Below are 19,008 nucleotides of genomic sequence, written 5' to 3'. Positions count from 1 at the left end.
GCACAATATGCAATATCTGGTATCTCGTTGTGAAGGCAGCCACAATATAAGATAAAATTAAATGATGCCTTTACACTACGTATGAAGTTAAATTTATAGGTAACCTATGGTGTATCTACACTGATATTATATAGTTAATTTAAACACATATCATATTATGCCTTGCACATTTAAGCTTAAAATACTGTATCATTCTGTACACCATTTGGCATCTCTCATATTGTGGAACAACTTTGCAACTGTGATGGCATGTTTCCATTATCAGGGTACCTGCCCGCCCACCGAAGTTGAAGCCAACTAGCTTCGAAACGGCTGTCAGGATGGTGGTGACCACCGAGAATAAATAACAGCAGTCTCCTCTACTAGAGCATTGTTTATTCGAAGTAGTGCAATAACTGGTATCTTGTTGTGAGCCACAATATGAGATAAAATTAAACAATGGCTTTACACTACGTATGTAGTTAAATTTATGGGTAAACTATGGTGTATCTACACCAATATCATATACTGTATATGTAATGTATAAGCAGAAATGCATATGTTAAATTTCTAAATTTTGTGCCCTTAACAATTTTATAAATTGTTAAGAATGGAAGGGTTTAATAATTTCATGTTTGTAACTTTTATTTTTATTTTGAGTGGAATGAATAAAGTTTTGTTTCACCAAAAATGATGTTAAAACAAGATTTTTAAAATTTCAAACTTTTCATTGAAAAAATATAAAAATTGGATATAATAATTAATGCACTCCATTAACAAAAGGTCAAACACCAGCACACTGCAACTTGCATTAAAAAAAATCAAAACCCTTTCTAGAAATAAAAAAGAAATTTGGGCACCTGTCAGGTCCTTTGCAAGCGTGTTTGCTACTATTTGGTACGTGACAACTGGCAGGTTAAGAATGACATGCCAGCAGTCATTTAAACTTGCAGCAAATGGATTTCTTGGTAATGTTAAGAGTGAAAATTACAAAGAGCTACTTGATATGCTGATTGAAAATTACAGAAAACAGGATTCAGAATGTTAAAGCTCCATCCCTTGCATTCATACCTGGATTTTTTTTCAGACAAAATTTGGACAATGTTGGTGATGAGCATGGGAAGAGATTCTGCTAGAACATGCAATCAATGGAAAAGATATACTAAGGAGGGTAGGATGAAGTTATGATGATGGTGGAGGGGAAAGAACTATATCTGGTGTTCTTGATTCAGGATGATCAGACTGACCACAAAAGAAAGTGTTGAAATGTATATTTTTAAGAAAATTCTTTGATTAATTCAACGATGGTTTATGTGCTTTTTTTTTTTACTCATAGTAAAGATTAATACTGTGTCCTGAATAGGAGTTAAATATTGTTAATATCGGATACAGTACTACTGCTCATTTACTTTTCTTTCACTTCTGGACAAATGAGTGATGTTATGCGAAATATTTGGTATGAGCATAATCAAATTCATAAATACGAAGTGCAGATAAATAGAACCTTTTTGAAAATTTGTTATATAGCATTATCAGGTAAACTCACACACACACATATATATATATATATATATATGTAAAAAAAAAAGACTGCTATTAGTACAAAATTATGTATGGAATTATATAATTGTAGTTTTATTTACTCACTAAAACATATTTTTCAGCTAACTGAATCATTCTTTTTAAGTCATAATATAGATACAAACCTATAAGACGGTAAAGTATACAATTCACACATACTGAATGTGAAATACCTCACGCAAGCATGCACACAAGGTGTTCTGTGAATAGCAAAATTTCAGATTTTTAATTAAATAATTTTCAGTTGGGAATGTTATTTTAATATCCATCCCTTTCAAAGTATTATAGATCTAAAAATATTTAAAGTGACACATAGGGTTATGGTTGGTCAATGAAAGGAAATCACAGGAATACACATACGAGGGTAATTCAAAAAATAAGTTACACTTGACCACTGTAGTCCAAGAGACATTTATTGAGGTATGTTGTGGTAACATTATGCAATAGAAAGCACATACCTTGTACTACTTTTCCACATAGTCACTGAGTTAAGGTAAACACTTCTCTGAACGTGCGACTAAACGTTCGATTCCCCGATGATAGAAATCCACTCCTTCGTCATTCAGCCACCGTCGAACTGCTGTTTGCACCTGCTCATCGTTGTCCCCCTAGATGTTCTTTCAGCTTGCCGAAGATGTGATAGTCACAAGACAAAAGATCGGGACTGTTCAGTGGATGTTGCCATACCTCCCATCCAAAACTTTGGAGCAAGTGTTGTGTTGTGTATGCATTGTGTGGTGTGGCATTGTCCTGAATGAGAACAACACCTTTGCTTAACTTTCCAGGCTTTTTGTTTTTCATGGCTGTTTGCAAAGACTGTAATGTTTGGCAGTATGAAGCAGCATTAATTGTTGTGCCTTTTACCATAAATTCCATGTAAACAACTCCTTCACAGTCGGAAAAACACAGTGGCCATGACCTTTCCTGCTGATGGTGAAACTTTGAATTTCTTCTGCACAGGCAATGTTGTGTGTCTCCATTCCATAGATGCTCTCTTCGTTTCTGGGGTGAAATGGTGCACCCATGTTTCATCGCCAGTGGTGATGCAGTGTAAGAAGTCATGGCCTTCTACAGAATAGCATTGAAGGAAGGTTAGAGAAGACAAAACACATTGACCACTGTGTTCGTCTGTCAGTGAACGAGGAATTCATCATGCACACAATTTGCGATAGTCAAGATGTTCACGGACGATGGAATGAACACTGCCTATCAAAATCTCCAACTCCTTTGCCATTTTTGCAACTGTCAGTCTTTGATTATTGTGAATCATTTCATCAACCTGCATCACGTTGTCTGCAGTGGTCGACATTGATGGCCTTCCTTTTCGATCAGCATCCATCAATTCTGTGTGACCACTTTCAAACTGCTGGCACCACTTCACTATGCCTGGATGCGACATTGCATTTTCCCCATACACTGCCGTTATTTCATGATGAATCTCGGAACAATTCAGACGTTTCGCCCACAAAAATCGTACTGTTCCACGTACCTCGAACTTGGAGTAACACTCTAGTAGCTGATGTGCCATTATGAATGCTTACTGCTGCACAACTGTTACCGCTACATCAACGAAACTCACCTACCAGGGGGTGCACGATATGAACTCCATTCCACGCAGGCACCACATTTGTTGTGCAATTATACCAAGAGATGGCGGCAGGTGTAACTTATTTGAATGCCCTTCGTACATTTCAAATTTTGTTTACTAACTGTTATGGAATTAAATAAATACAAAAGAATAGTTTGTAGATAAGATTGGAAGGAGCGACCTGTATATGGCTCTCAAACAAAAGAGTGGATAACAAGAAGCCAAATGCCGACCGGGCTAGCCGGGTGGGTAAAGTGCCTGTCTGGCAACCCAAAGGTCGCAGGTTTGAATCCCGCCTCGGGCTTAGATCAAAGTACTGCAAAAACCTTGGGAGGTGCATTATGGCCACAGAAGCCGATGCGCCAACAACTACCAAAAAAAAAAAAAAAAAAAAAAAGCCAAATAGTCAGCAGAAAGGCCAACGGTTGTGATTGCTGTAATACGTTATGTAAAGGTTAAGGATTTGTTAGGAGGGTTACAATGGCTCTTTGGGGCCGAGGTTTTGCCATGAGTTACTGCGAGTGTTAGTATATCTGGTATTGCAGGGTGGTTGGTGTTTACCGAGTTAGGGTCTCTATTTTGGCATTTTCAACCAAAATAGGAGAGAACCAGATGAGGCCTGATCTGGACCAGTAGTCTGCTCTTGAACACATGGACCATGTCATCGTTGATAAGCTGGCCTATGGAGCAGTTGGTGAATTGTGTTATAGAGTTTATCAACATTGCTATACTCTATAATATGCTTTGTGCATACCATGCAAATACAAATGATAGTAATCTGGCATTACGATGCCCATGTTGGGAAAGTTCCACCTGTGATTTTTCTTCCTGAGTGCACTGTGAGGTCTGAGGCTGCTGTGTTGCCTGCCTGGTGTAACACTAAGATGAAATGCCAGCTTTTCATGCTCTGTCCTGCATAGCGTCCTTCACAATTTAAGTACTTAATTTTGTAAACTGCATCTTTACCAGTGGGCTGGATGACTGGATCTGTGCATCTAAGGAATTGTTTCAAGGACTTGGAGGGAGCAAACTTTGTTTTATGTTGTACTTTTTTTTTTCTTTTTGCTAAACTTGCTATTTTGTTTGTCATGAACTGTTCCTGGGCTGAGATGTCAGAATGATTTTTGGGTGTGGTTGGTATAGACGTCCTGAATTGTTGCAGGACTTTGCCTGTTATCTGCGAGAGGAAGGAGTTTGAGTAGTTGCTGTTTATGAATGTGGTCTTGATGAGGGCTATTTTGCTCTGGATAGAAGTGCCACTGCATGCAGGAGGTTTTTTTCAAAAAAGCAGGAAGCTTTTTATAGTCTGCACTGCACAAGAAATTAAATTTCACTGTCAAATCACGTATTTTATATTAAAATACAGCCGTAAGACTGTTTACTAGTATGCTTTCAAACATTAACTTACCCCTCCAGAAATATTGAGTCAAAGTTTTGTTTATAACAATGGCATTGCTGTTCAAACTTAGCTGTCAAGAGAATTTATAAAACTTCACCAGAAAATGAAGATCTGAATTTTTTTTTTTTTTTTTTTTTTAACTGGTTAAAAATTCTTTGACACTCAGCATTGGTATAAGGAATTATTATAAGGAATTATTAAAATGCGAAATCCCAGACCAAGGGACCACTGTATATTAATTCTTTCTTTTTTTCCTAAAGAAATGGATGAAGCAATAATTGCAAAACATCTATCACCAGAAGTACTGGAAACTAGTCAACAAAAAAGTTCAAATTTCAAAATGAATTACTGCTGACTGATGGAATTTTGCACCGTGTGATGATATGCAGCAAAAAAATACTTCTTCACTGAACACGAAATCAGAATATTCTCCTCTTGTTTTAGACTCAATAACCTTGGCAGCAGAAATGCCTATGACTAACTCGCAATCATCATTCTGGTTTAGTCTGCTATGGTAGAGAAGCAAACAAAACAAACTGGTAAAGAAATAAACAAATTGCTTTTATTGAAGCCAGAATGGAGGAATGTGAACAGATTTTCTCCATGAGTGAGGATAACATGCATAAAATTATCAGCTTGTTTATCTATTTAGAAGTGCTTTCACCAGAAGTTTCACCTTGAGTTTATCAATTTATCTTCTTTCAAAACTTTTGAATCATGAACTGGATTTGAGCATGAGTCAGTCTAGACACTGCAGTTTGCAGAACTGAAGCCTTTCTTGGTGAGAGTACTGTTTTCTTCTATCACCAATCTCATTTCTCCTGTGCACCTGCTTCAGCAGATCCACATTCTACCTAAAATTAGGCCTCTTGACCTGTATGCAATACTCAAGATGCACCCAAACCACTGTCTTAGATAAAACAAGATAATCACTTTCTTACCCTGGCTAGCAACATTCTTATATATTATTGACAAAATCCTATAAGCTATCCAAGAAACCTCCCTACACTGCTCAGAGAACTGCTTTGTTTGGCTGCACAGTTACCTACAAGTTTTTTTTTGTTCTCTACTACCTTTAGTGTGGTACCACACAGTTTGTATGCTAATCTGTAATTACTACTGCTCATATGTATTACTTTCAATTTGTCAATGTTAAAACTAAAATCTACACTTTTCAGCCCATCTGTCTAATATTTTTAGATCCTGTTGTAGTAACACATCATGATTACTGTCATTAACCACCCTGCCGACATTTGTATCATCTGCAAACTTAGACACGAAGATTGATATACTTTCATTAATGTCCATAAATATAGAAAATATCAATGATCTCAGCAAGGAACCCTGGGGAACTCCAATAATAACATTAGTTTACAAAGAGCAGTGTCCATTAATAACCATTTTCTGTTTTCACCTATCCAACCATCCCTTTATCCTCAGCAGCAACTTGCTCTTAATGCTACATTTTACCAATTTATATAGCAGCCTTTTATGTGCAACAGTATCAAAATTTGTTTTTCACATTCAGTTCCTTTGTTACTGCAGCACAGTATCCAATCAAATTATTCAGACAAGATTGCCCATTAACAAATCCATGCTGTGACTGCAGTATAACTGCATTCCTGTCTTGATGGTCCTGCATTACTTTAACTAGTAACTCCATTGTTTTCCTTGGAACAAGTTGAACAGGTCTGTAATTACTCATGTTGCCCTTTGATCCTTCTTTGTGAACTGGAGATACATTTTCACATCTCCAGTCCACAGGGACCTCCCCTGAATACAAACATGGTCTCATCATAATGGCTTAGGGTTTGCTTACCTCCTTTAATATACTGGATAGATCCTATTCACTACAGGTGTTTTTTAATGTTTATTTCAACAATTTATTTTCCACATTCCTCTCAGTTATCAAAAACCATTTAGAGCCGTTTTAGAGCTTGAAAAACCTCTGGCATCCTCTTCCCTCAATTTTTAATGTGTGAATGTAGATGCAAAACTCCTATTCAGTTTGTCAGCAACTTGAGCAGAATCATCAACAGTTAACCCACTGATATCAAGTGGACCAATGTGATTCATCTCCTTCCTTGTAGTGTTTATATAAGTAAAGTGGTCTTTGCTGTTTTTCTTTGCATCCTTTGCCAAAGACTTCTCATAATCTGCCTTAGCTTGTCTAACCTCTGACGTGACTTTATTGCAGACTAGTTAATATAACTAGTTAAAGACTTCTCATAATCTGCCTTAGCTTGTCTAACCTCTGCCGTGACTTTATTGCAGACTAGTTAATATTTACCATAGGCTTCTGTATAACATGACAGTTTAATTGTATTTGATTGATGAATTTTTTCCATTACTTTGGCAACACAGAGTATCAAGTTGGCTATAAAATGAAAGAAAATATTTTTTTAGGCTTTGTATTTGCAAGCTTATTTTTTCAAATAATTATCAAGTCTGTAAAATTTACAAAATGAGAATTTAAAATTAGTAGTATCTGCTGTTTGCATCTGGCTGTTATTCAGTCAAGTTCAAGGATGTGGATTTTTCATTCTTTTAAGTTTGGCTAAGTGAGAGTGAAGATAATGTTCAAAAGCGGGTGTTAAAAAATGTGTTACAAAAACATGTCTAAAGCACATGCCTAAAACTCATCATCAGAGATTTTATTTAAAAAAATTAATTAATTAAAATATATACATTTTTTCAATATATAAAAAAAAATTTATCACAGTTGTGTTCCAAAAAGATTGAAAATAAAGGTGATATCAAAAAACTGAACAATTTTAAATTATTCACTGCCAATTTTTAAGGTTATAACATGGATTACTTTTTCTAAGTATGCATGTTTGGGTTAAAAATAAATTGATGTGGCTGCTAGACTGTTAACAGAAAAATTTATTACAGCAAACGGCTTTTTAGAACATAACTGCCAAAAAGAACCACAACATAATACTAACAGAAAAGCCAAAACACTAGGTTGCAGTTGGCCTGCAAAACATGTACTATGGGATGCCATTAGCTGACCCTGGTCAATCATGGAAACACATGTAGTATCTACAGACAAGTGTTAATGATGGTGCTCAGTTATCAACATTATATATTAATATTAAATATTATGCAGAAATAAATTTATTAATACATTAAAAAAAATACTTATGTTAATTAATTTTGTGGAATCTTTGGGTTCTATTCTAAATAGAGGTATAAATTTATTTCTACGCATTGCAATCAACCAAAATATGCTTTGAAATTAAATTGAATGGTTGATTGCGATTGACCATTTACTGACACCTGCTTTGGATGATAAATTATGATTCATAATTTATCCTCTAAATCATTTATTTATAACACATCCAGTTGGGCAATTAGGGCACAATCAAATCTGTAGTGTACCCAAGAATTGTGTGTGTGTGTGTGTGTGTGTGTGTTGGGGAGGACTTCAACATTTGGCAGAGGGGTTAAATGCGAGTGCAGTAGTACATGGGATTGAGTTGACAGTGGTACAAGCAGCTAATGATAAAATATTGTTAAAAGAGCAAGTAAAAGTTCTCTGACCTATATGTTCATGCCAAGATGAACACAACTCAATTTTTTTTAAAATGAAAATCCCAAGCACAAGAGGTATTAGAACCTATAGTCATTTGTACTGTGCATTGGTTGACGGTTGAGATGACAAAAGAAACTTGTTGACATTAGACTTGAATTTCCGTAGATTGTAATTATCAGGAAATATGTATGAAGGGAGTTGTTCTAGACAACGGAAGTTGAATGAATAAACAAGGAAGAAAAAAAATTGGATATGTGATTGGAAGTTGGACAGTAAAAGGATGCTGACTGGTTGCAGCATGTTTCACACTGGTTTGGAAGAGAGACCAGAAGTTATTCAGAGGTGCAGTGCCCATGAAAGTATCTATAGAAAAGGCATGCAGCATAAGCAGAACATCTATGAAATAGAGAGCCTTTGTCAGAGATGGGCCACTAATAGCCCTCTTCTGAATGGAATCTATAAGTTTGAGAGAGGTTTTGCCCAAGATGTGGGAAGAGAGACCAGAAGTTATAGAAGACAATTCAGAGGTGCAGTGCCCATGAAAGTATCTATAGAAAAGGCATGCAGCATAAGCAGAACATCTATGAAATAGAGAGCCTTTGTCAGAGATGGGCCATTAATTAACCTAATAGCCCTCTTCTGAATGGAATCTATAAGTTTGAGAGAGGTTTTGCCCAAGATGTGGGAACAACATTCCATGGCAAGGTGGATTTGCGATTTGTACAGAGTAAACAGATGTTTGAAAGAAAAGTAACGCTGCAAGCAAAAGAGAAAACCCAGTTTTTTAGGAAGCAGAATAAGCAATATTTGTGATGTGCTGATGCCAAGAGAGAGTAGAAGTCAGGGTAATCCCTAACAGTGATTCGTGATCTTGTCTAGAAATCTGGGTAAAATTAAAGATAAGCACAGGAGCAGAAGAATCCTTTCTGTGAGATAATAAGGGTTTCAGAAGGACTGAAATCAACTAAGTTAGCTTTGCCTCACTGGAGAATTACCTGGAGATCAGCATTTAAAGAACTGGTAGTGGATATTCGAGAAGTTGAAGCTGCTTTTGCAGGGCAAGGTTTCTTAAACTGGAAGGTGGAATGGAATGTGCCATCGTCAGAAAAAACTATGGACAGAATTTCCAGTCAATCAAAGAAGGTAATTAATATATAAGAGGAAAAGCGTGGGAGAAAGACTGAACCTTGAGAACACCTGTATTAGTGGAGAAGTTAGAAGAGAGTGAGCCCACATCATCCGCAGTTAGCAATCAGAGAGAAAACTGGACACCAATTACAATAAAACAGCTGGCAAACCATAAGATGGAATCTTATTTAGAAAACTTTTATGCCAAACATGATCAAAAGCCTTTCAAATATCAAGAACAACTGCTTGAGTTTCATCAAAAATTTCCACTGAATTTATGCACAGATAGGTAACATAAGCCAGTATACGAGGGGGGGTATCAAAAAGCTCGTAGCCTTACCTAGAAATAATAACCCTAGAAAGGTGAAACTTCACAGGAACTTTAATCTTTTTCTATGTACTCTTCATATATAGTAACACATTTCTCCCATCTATGGATTGGTTGTTTAATGCCTTGATCATAAAGTCCACACTTTTGCCTGAAATGATGATTCCATTTCATTGATGACTTCCTGAGATGAATCAAAGTGGTGTCCACGCAATGATTTCTTCATTTCTCGAAACAAGAAGTCTGACGGTGCTAGGTCAGGAGAATAGGGTGAGTGCTGCAGCAGTTCAAAGCATTACACAAATTCAACAGTTGGCGAGAACATTGCTTCTACAAAGGTGTCAGCAATCTTGGAATCCATTGTGTGGAGACCTTAGATATGTGCAGATGGTCAGATAAAATGCTGTGGGAGTCCCATAACTAATTCCCACTGCATTTGCAATGAAATGAATTGTTCAACGTCTGTCACTCAGCACTAGCTGCTCAACATTTGCAACCGTCTCAACGTCTGTGGTTGTTGATAGCTTTCCTTCTCTTGGCTCATCAAAGACACTTGTATGACTTCACTGGAACTCCCAGTTCCACTTTTTTTACAGTGTCATAGGATAGACAATTCTGCCCATACACAGCTTTCATTTCTTTGTCAATTTCTTGAGCTTTCTTGCCCTGCAAATGCAAGGCAAGAAAGGCAAAACTTGATCACTCGTTAATACTCCACTTTGTCGACCATAGCATCCTTTCTCAGATTCTGGGCTCCACCTCTGGTGTATGATCACCTACGGGAATGAAATTTCACATGTTAGTTTTTGAATATGTTGACAACTTATATTAAAAACTGCTTCTTCCTACTGATGTTTTATCTAGGTCAAGGTATGAACTTTTTGATACCCCCCCTTGTGTCATAAGTGGATCAACACTGATCAGATGGAAGGCTTTACACAGTTTAAGAGGTGACGATTAACAGATTTCTCTGTTACTTTTTCACTCTTTTTAGAAACCAGCTGAATATGAGCAAATTTATAAGCTGAAGGGAAAACACTTGTGGAATAAGAGAGTGAAAAAAGGCAACACAGAACAGGAGTAAGCACAGGGGCACAGGTTTCGAGAACAAGTGGAGAAATACCATCAAGATCTCGTGTTTTCTTGGCATCAAGACTGTTTAAAATTCTTCTGACATCCTTTTGATGGAAGACCACAGGAGGCACTGAATAGAGTGTAGTGGGAATGGTAGGAGGTGATTTACCAAGATCAACAATACAGGGATTATATGTAAAGTAGAATGCTAGTGGGTCAGCTTTATCTTTGGTTGAAGTAGCAATAGAACCATGTCATTTTGACAGAGGTGGGAATAGAGATGGGCAAAAAATTTGTGACCAATAGCTTTGGTAAGAGACCAGAATGTTTGACTACCATTTGGACAAGAAGCAAGTTTTCTACTCTTAGCCTGTTTGAAATCTAGTTTGGACTAATTAAAAACTGCAGTACAATTGTTGCGAGCTTTGGTGTAGGCAGAATATGAACCTGGACATATGGATACAAGCCAATTGCGATATGCAACCTTCTTATCCTGAACAGCATTAACACATTTACTGGAAAACCAAGGTTCAGATAAAGAACATTTTAAGGTGGATAATTTCACTGACACAAAAATGATGACGTCAGAAGATCCGAAACAGTAAAATTACCAAGGAAACGAAGGAAAGATATCTAACAGATCATCTTATTTTGCCTTCTTGAAATGCCAAACAACACAAGGTTGGAAATGACCATGAGAGAAAGGTTCTAGTGGAGAAGAGACTGTTACCAAGTTGTGATCTTAGGTGCCTAGAGGACCACTCACCTCACCCATGTACTTAGAAGGGTTGTTTGTGAGAAAAAGATCAAGTATGTTTAGCATTGTCTGGTAGGTAAGTGAAGAATTTGTGCAATGCCATTAGTAATTGCAAAGCCTTGGCTTCATGACCAGCTGGAATTATAAACATTAAAATCACCAAGGAAAATTACTTCAGTGTTAGGAAAGTTGGACTGGAGAAGGTCAAGTTTCAAAGAGTGGAAGTCAAAACGTTCCAAGTTGTTGTTGTTTGGTTTTTAGGAGCATTAGCAACTAAGACCATATTGCTCCGGGGATATGCGGTGGTCATTTCCTGACCTTTCCACACCCTCCATATTTGGTGGTCAAGGGCTCGAACCCCAGTCTAATCAAGAAGTGTGTGCTACGCACTGCTGCTCCTGCCCACCTAGCTACGGAGGTGCCAAAGAGTTCCTAGTGATTAGTGAAGTTGGAAGAATGATAGAGGCAACAGATGAATCTGACAGAATGTGTAGAGAGATTTTAAGCCAGAGATGACTGAAAAAAGAAGATTTAAAATTTATTGTCTATGACAGGGAATATCAGAGCAGACATATGCACAAGTAGCACCTTTTAAGCAAAAGGAATCATACAACAAATAATTAGGACAACTGAGATGAGAAGTGGGTTAAATCAACCAGTAATTGGGTTTGTGTCAGAAAGTGCATGATTTTTGGCAGACTGTAAGTGGAAATGGACATTATTGAGATTGGAACTGAGGCCATGTACGTTTGTGAAATTAAAGAAGTGTTTCGGAATTTCAGATCTTTTCGCAGATAAGTGTGCTCTATTAATTTGATAATTCATAGTGTATTCAGTAGTAAGAAAAGGTGGGGGCCAGCTGTATGAAGTAACAAAATTTCTGGAAATGGCATATACAGGTAAGCATATATCCAGCTCCTTGACTTAACGTGGCCTTGACAATGTCCCCCCATACACACTCCTTCCAGTCACTATCTGGCAGAGTAGAGGAAAAGAGATTATACACTAGCTGATCCGGAAGCCTCCTAAAAAGGTACCAATAGGTTCAGTCTGGTGGACTATCTAGCAGCCAGCATGCAAACCGTTTTAGAGCTGTATCCTTGAAATAAAAGGAATTGGATCTCGCCATGATATTCATCATAACCTCAAAAGATAACAATCATACAGCATGATGGAAGAGATGGGGGGGCTGCAGAGCTTTCTTCTGGAGACTAAACATGGGTTCCATCGCTTCAAGCCTCAATAAGAAAAGTGGTGGTATTGCACTGGCTGATGAGAGTCATCTGCTATTGTCTGGTAACACAGAGGCTGCAGTCCATGTGGTGTGGATGCCACACCTTGACTTGCTTATGTTGGTTCACACCTGGGTGGCCTTCAGTATGCTAGGTGCTGTATTTCAGGACTGCACATGGGGATTATACCCAGGGTTACTAACAGTCCCACCATTGTGACGGTGCAAAAAGAGGATTTGCACCATCACAGAACAATTGGACTTTGCCAAAATTCGGTCCACTTGACTTGAGTATCACCTGAATATCAAGTTCAATCTGCGTTTTAGACTCCCAATTACCAAGTGCAACTTGATATACAAATACAGCAAAACATTTCACCCCCCCCCTTTTCCTTCAAAGGATTCATTGAACTAAGACTACAGCAAAAAGTGATATTCCTGTATGTGTGTGTGGGGGGGGGATTTGACCCGTTGTCCCCCTCATATATTAGGAATGTTTATTACACTGTAACCTAATAATAACCAAGGACAGTGTATAGTTAGATTCTCTGCCCAAAAGACCTTCTGCAGGCATGTTATTTTATTATTTTTCATCTATTTATTATTTGATTTTATTGTACTGTAGTTTTATATTATTTTAATCAATTTCATCCAGTATAGCTGGTATCTACATTTCATTTAATATGAGTTTTCTGGATTATTATGCATTTTTTATTAACATTTTACTACAGTGGGGTTACCATCAGCTAAACAAACTCTTTTGTTTAGTAAGTCCAAACTCAATATTAATAAAATCAAGTGTGAAGATAGTGTTGCTAAAACAGGGCATTTTTATGAAATGCTTCCTTTTGCATATACTTACCAACTTATATGATTGTGGCCTCCTCCTGAAAGAAAGAAGGAAGGAAGGAAGGAAGGAAAGAAAGAACTGCTTCATTAACATATGAAAGAAATGATTTACTAAGAAATCTCAAGTCAAATTACTAAAAAATATATTTAGTATAAGATGAGTATTTACATCCAAGAGCAGTTTAGCCAACAAGAGTCCAAACTAAACATGAGTTTAAGATAAGACATTTGACTTTGGGCATGAGTGAGTTATTTTTCAAATAAAAACACTATAAACTTAAATTAACATACTGCAGTGTTAATGCATGAAAATACAATAATTATGCTATTCAGCTTAATTCACCCTGCTTAAGAAGTGGAGAATATCATCACATTTCAATAAGCAAGATCTAAGTTCTATTTTTAACCTTAGATAATCCAATGAAATTAACTTAATAATAGGTTATAATAATTTCATATTTAAAGAGTTGTACTAAATTGAGTAGAAATATGCAGTTTAATAAAAAATTACTCCAAGTTATGCCCACACGACCAGCAGAAAAATGGTCACATGTGAAAAAGCACCTACAGTATATAAAGAAGCTATGAACCTCTAAAAATTGGAGACATCCTGCCAAAAAAAAAAAACTTATCAATACCAGAATGAAATTCCTTAAAAGTTTAGAATCTCCTTATCTGAAAATTCTAAGCCACATCATATAAAATACTTTCAAAATACAAAATTATTATTTAAAATACACTAAGCAGAAAATAAGTTACTTTTCATATTAGAATGTTTTTACAAGTGCAAGTTGAGCATTTTAATTTGGCTAAAGTGACTAATGTTTACAGTTTAAACCTCCATATTAACCTGGCAGTAGTATTAAATTGTCTGAGAGGCCCTGAAGGAAAATATTTAATCCTGGTCATTCTTTGGTCGGGGGATTAGTAGCTGTTACTTTTCATACCTTCTTAATAGTGTCTTCTTTAGTCTTGTATGTGCTGCTTTTTTTTTGTACATTTATACTGTTGTTCATTTACTCCATTACTCCACTGCATTCAACTAAGTAGAGTTCATATAGTGAAACTCAATTTTTTTTTTTATCATAATAGCATGTTTTTCACTACCCAAAAGCTTTTCAAAGTTCACGACTTGCCCATCACAGAAAACAAGGGAAATTCCAGTAGAGTTTATAGGCATGATCAGTAAACCAGTTAAGCTAACTCCAGTGCATTTGCATTCCAGGAAGATATAACAACAGTATTCTACATTACCAAAAGAGGCCAGAATGCTATTCTGACACGTAGTGCGTACCATGGTGCTAAAACTAATGCTTCCAAGGGGTGGGGGCTGACATAGTTAGATGAGTTATGCATGACTTATAATATCAATTGGAATACATGGCAATCCTCCACCCCCCAATGAATTTAGCAGGCATAAATTTGCAAAAAAGACCAACAAAAGCATAAAGAAAATTAAAAGGCACAAGAAAAATAATCATCATGATAAAAGATGGGCATATGAAGCAATGTATTACCATCATTTTGTATTTCAGTCATGCATACAGATAGAATTTGGTCTTAGTTGCCCTTGTGCCCATAAACCCCCATTAATACCAACTAACCAATCATCCATAATTTTTGTATAATGAATGTCACAAAAACCACAGAAAAAAAGGGCACAAAATGAATGATTTTATGTTACTATTTCAGATTTATAACATTCATTACACAGGCAGAATTAATAGAATTTATTTTCTCATTGGAATATGCTAATTTCAAAGAGTTTTCCATAAAATATTTGGCTTAATTTGATGTGTTGGAGTAATGCTGAAGTTTTGTGCAATTAATTCCTCCACAAACTTAATCCAATAGCAGGTGGGTCAACTGATAAGGGCCCTCAAAAATAACATCCTTCCCATGTTAACTGTTAATCAACGATTAAAAATCTGAAATTTCCCTACTTTTCTAAGCACACTCAAACTTTCACTGCAGTAGTTTCTGAAGTGATTTTTTTTATGGTTTCACACAGGAATTGCATGAGACAACCTGCCAACCATCTTTGCAACTATCTGGCTTTTTGCTTGAAGTGTGGCATGGTATACACATGTGCTAATGCTGTGCTTGTTTATAGTTTCAGGATACTTGTTTCTCTTCTATAACAAGTTCAATAAACATCTACAGCTTACCTTAGTTGTTTTCTAAGATTTATTATTGTTTTCAGATTGTAACAGGGGAAAATGAAATCCAATACTCTCTCTCTCTCTCTCTCTCTCTCTTCTTTTTTCAGATTTGAAATAAATCTGAAAATAGAAGCAACCAATAGTATTGAATACATATGTTTTTTTAAAAATATTTAAATACACAAGAATAAATATAAGAAAAACCAAGGTCCTCTTTTCGATCTTCATTGGCTTAAAATCTTTCTATCCCATTCTGTCAAATTCATCAGCTGCCTCTATTGTTCTCCCAATTCCACTAATCATTTGGAACTCTTTGTACTTCCTTTCTTTGAATTCTGACTTTCTCCAGTCCAACTTTCCTAATAGTGCGTTAATTTTCGTTTGTTGATTTTAATACTCACAACTCCAGCTTGCTTCCGTTTTCCAGTCACAAGGACCAACTGGTTGAGATGCTGTGGCTTTTGAAATTCCTAATGATCTCTCACAGATTGTCCATTTACCTACCATAATACCAGACAATCCTAATAACACAGACAGCACTCTTGATCTTTTTCTCATGAACAACCTTTCCTAGTACATGGTCGAGGTGAGTGGTCCGCAAGCTACCTCAGATCACAACTTGGTGATTTGAGGTAGTGATCTTGGTAATGATGACTTCTCCAACAGAGCCTTTCTATTGTGGTAATTCTCACCTTCTTGTAGTTTGAATTACAAGAATGCAAAATGGGGTGATCTGTGAGATTTCTATTCTTCCTTTCCTTATTTGGACTTTTTTTAATCGTCTGATGTCAATGTTTGCTCAGATCGTGTGAGCGAAATTATTCTTGTAGGGATGAAATCCTTTATTCCACACTCCACCTTAAAAACTCTCATCCTTTATCTAAACCTTGGTTTCCCAATAAATGCACTAAGGATATTCAAGTTAAAAATGCTGCATATCGCAACTGGCTTGCATAAATTTCCAGCTTCATTTTCTGCCTACACCAAAGCTCTCAACAATTGTAAATTATTAATCAGGTTAAACTAGATTTTGAACAAGCTAAAAGTAGAAAACTTGCTTCTTGTCCAAATGGTGATTAAGCATTCTGGTCTCTTGCCAAAGCCATCAGCCACAACTTTTGCCCATCTTGAGGGCATAAATTCAAACTGAGGAAAGACAGTTGTAGGATAGATGTGCGGAAGTTTGCCTTTAGCCAGCGGGTAGCTGATTGGTGGAACAGACTTCTATCTTTTGTTGTGGAAGTTAGATAGCCTAAATAAATTTAAGGCCGAGCTGGACAGGTATTTGGAACGAATGGAGGGGTGAAATCAAAGCTTTTTTTTTGGCTGATGCTGCATAAGCTTGCCTTCTTGCATCGTGTGCCTCTAATAATGCTAATCTCTGCTCCCACCTCTGTTAAAACCAAAGGTTCTATTTCCACCTCAGCTAAAGATAAAGGTGTATTTTTCTTCTAACTCTTGTATTGATGATCTTGGTAAACTACCTCTCACCATTCCCAGTACATGCCATTCAATGCTTCCCGTGGTCTTCTGGCGAAAGGATGTGAGAAGAATTCCGAACAGCCTGATGCAATTTCTTGATATGTTCCTGTTCTTTCTCTCTCAGCATTTCTTTTCTTCCAAACAGCTGCTCACTCTGTACAAATCTCAAATCCATCCTACCATGGAATATCGTTCCCATATCGGGGGCAATGCCCATATAACCTCTTTCAGACTTCCGATTCCATTTAAAGAGAGCATTAAGGTTAATTAATGAACTATCGCTTACAAAGTTTCTCCACTCTCAATCTATGACATAGAAAGTAGAGAGACTCTTCTACTCTCTGTCTCATAGAGTATAGTTCATAGCAGGAACAGAACCTCTATGAGTTAAAGACATTCTGTTTCTGATGCATGACTTTTCTATAGATACTTCCATCATCACTGTTTTTAATTTGCTTCTACAATTCCCCCTCTCTTCCAAACCAGTCTGACTACATGCTGCAAAACGGTCAGCATCCTTTTATTGTCCAACTTAAACTCACAGAATCAACTTTTCTTCTTCCTCATTTATTCCTTCAACTTCCATTTTCAGGAACAACCTAACTTCACCCGAATTTTCTGAAAATTACAATCTACAGAAATTAAAGTCTAATGTCAACAAGTATCTTTTTTCATTTTTTAAATCTTCAACCCACGTACAGTACTTAGTGTAGGGTCTAATAACTTTGTGTAGTTGATTTTCATACAAAAAAAAAAAAAAAAAAAAAAAAAAAGAGGGGGAAAAAAAAAAGAAACAAGAAAGCACATGCATGGTTGAAATTTTATGCACTTAACAGTGTTCTAAACTGGAATATGGAAGACAGAATGATATTTCTATTTATATTTAAAATGTATTTTTTGCAATTTTCAGCAAATTAATTTTTTTTTTTAAATAAAACATTTAAAACATATAACATGTTTTATTTTTTGTTTCATGTTTCTATTTTATGTTACCAACATTTTTCTGAAAACGTAAGTATATAATAATTAATAAAGATTTTTTTCTATTAACACTAATGTGTATCTTTAGTAGCCAAAAAAACATGTTTGAAAAATTTTCAATTAAAAAATTAAATAAAATTAATAAGCACTGTAGTTTCATGGTAAAAGGTCAAGAATTAGCACACTCCAGGCATAATTCAAAAAAAGTGAATACTTTTTTTTTTTTTTTTAAATATTAAGGTAAAAATCTTATCACTTGTATAACATGATATCATATCAGTAAATGATTTCACTGTTGTTACAAAACGGGGCATACTACTGACAGGTTAAATGCATATCAGAGGTAATTAAAATTAACTGTTATACATGCAATTTCAATAAATCTAAATCTATGGACACAAAGGAATATAACATTATTACAACAGATGGCCATTAGGTAATTATCCTAAAAGATGACAATGATGGACTCTGATCTATAACATATGGAAACCACTCGGAAAATTCAGCCTCTTGGCACAAATCAAGTTTTGCATGTGTGTATTCCAGTATTATCCAGGTGAACCCAATGACAGAGTAAATATTTCACACCCAGAATGCAAAAAAGTTAACTTTCACAAAGTTTAATAATTTGTTAACCTTTTTCTGCTAATCTTTAACTGAGTGGCTGTGATGAATGAATCACGTGCTGTTCTCATTATCACTTGTAAAATAAACATTCATATATCCCACTTTACTGTTTACAATTATAAAATTTTAGGATCATTTTAAGAGTATACTTGCTACAGTTTGCTTAAAATTCCCATGTAAGCCGAATCCTGCTCAACAACTGTACAATGGAAATATAACCTATAACTGCCATCTACCATAGATTATACTTTCCCACCACATTCTTTTCATAGAAAGTGCTGTATTGTCACTTGTGCCAACAAAG

At 36.1% G+C, this 19,008-nt stretch overlaps 1 protein-coding gene across 1 annotated transcript; it reads right to left on the bottom strand.

Moving 5' to 3' along the window:
- Positions 1-2,710: 2,710 nt before the first annotated feature.
- On the bottom strand, positions 2,711-3,088 carry LOC150086289 (protein GVQW3-like). Its single transcript, XM_090374851.1, has one exon. It carries the CDS (start codon positions 3,086-3,088, stop codon positions 2,711-2,713), a length of 378 nt encoding a protein of 125 aa, XP_090230977.1.
- Between the last annotated feature and the right edge of the window lie 15,920 nt (positions 3,089-19,008).

Source organism: Mastigoproctus giganteus, chromosome 5, assembly GCF_048544385.1.
Source record: "Mastigoproctus giganteus isolate SK-2022 chromosome 5, ASM4854438v1, whole genome shotgun sequence".
Classification (NCBI taxonomy): domain Eukaryota; kingdom Metazoa; phylum Arthropoda; class Arachnida; order Uropygi; family Thelyphonidae; genus Mastigoproctus; species Mastigoproctus giganteus.
The sequence above is the reverse complement of the archived record's forward strand: the minus strand, read 5'-3'. Positions and strand labels throughout refer to the sequence as shown.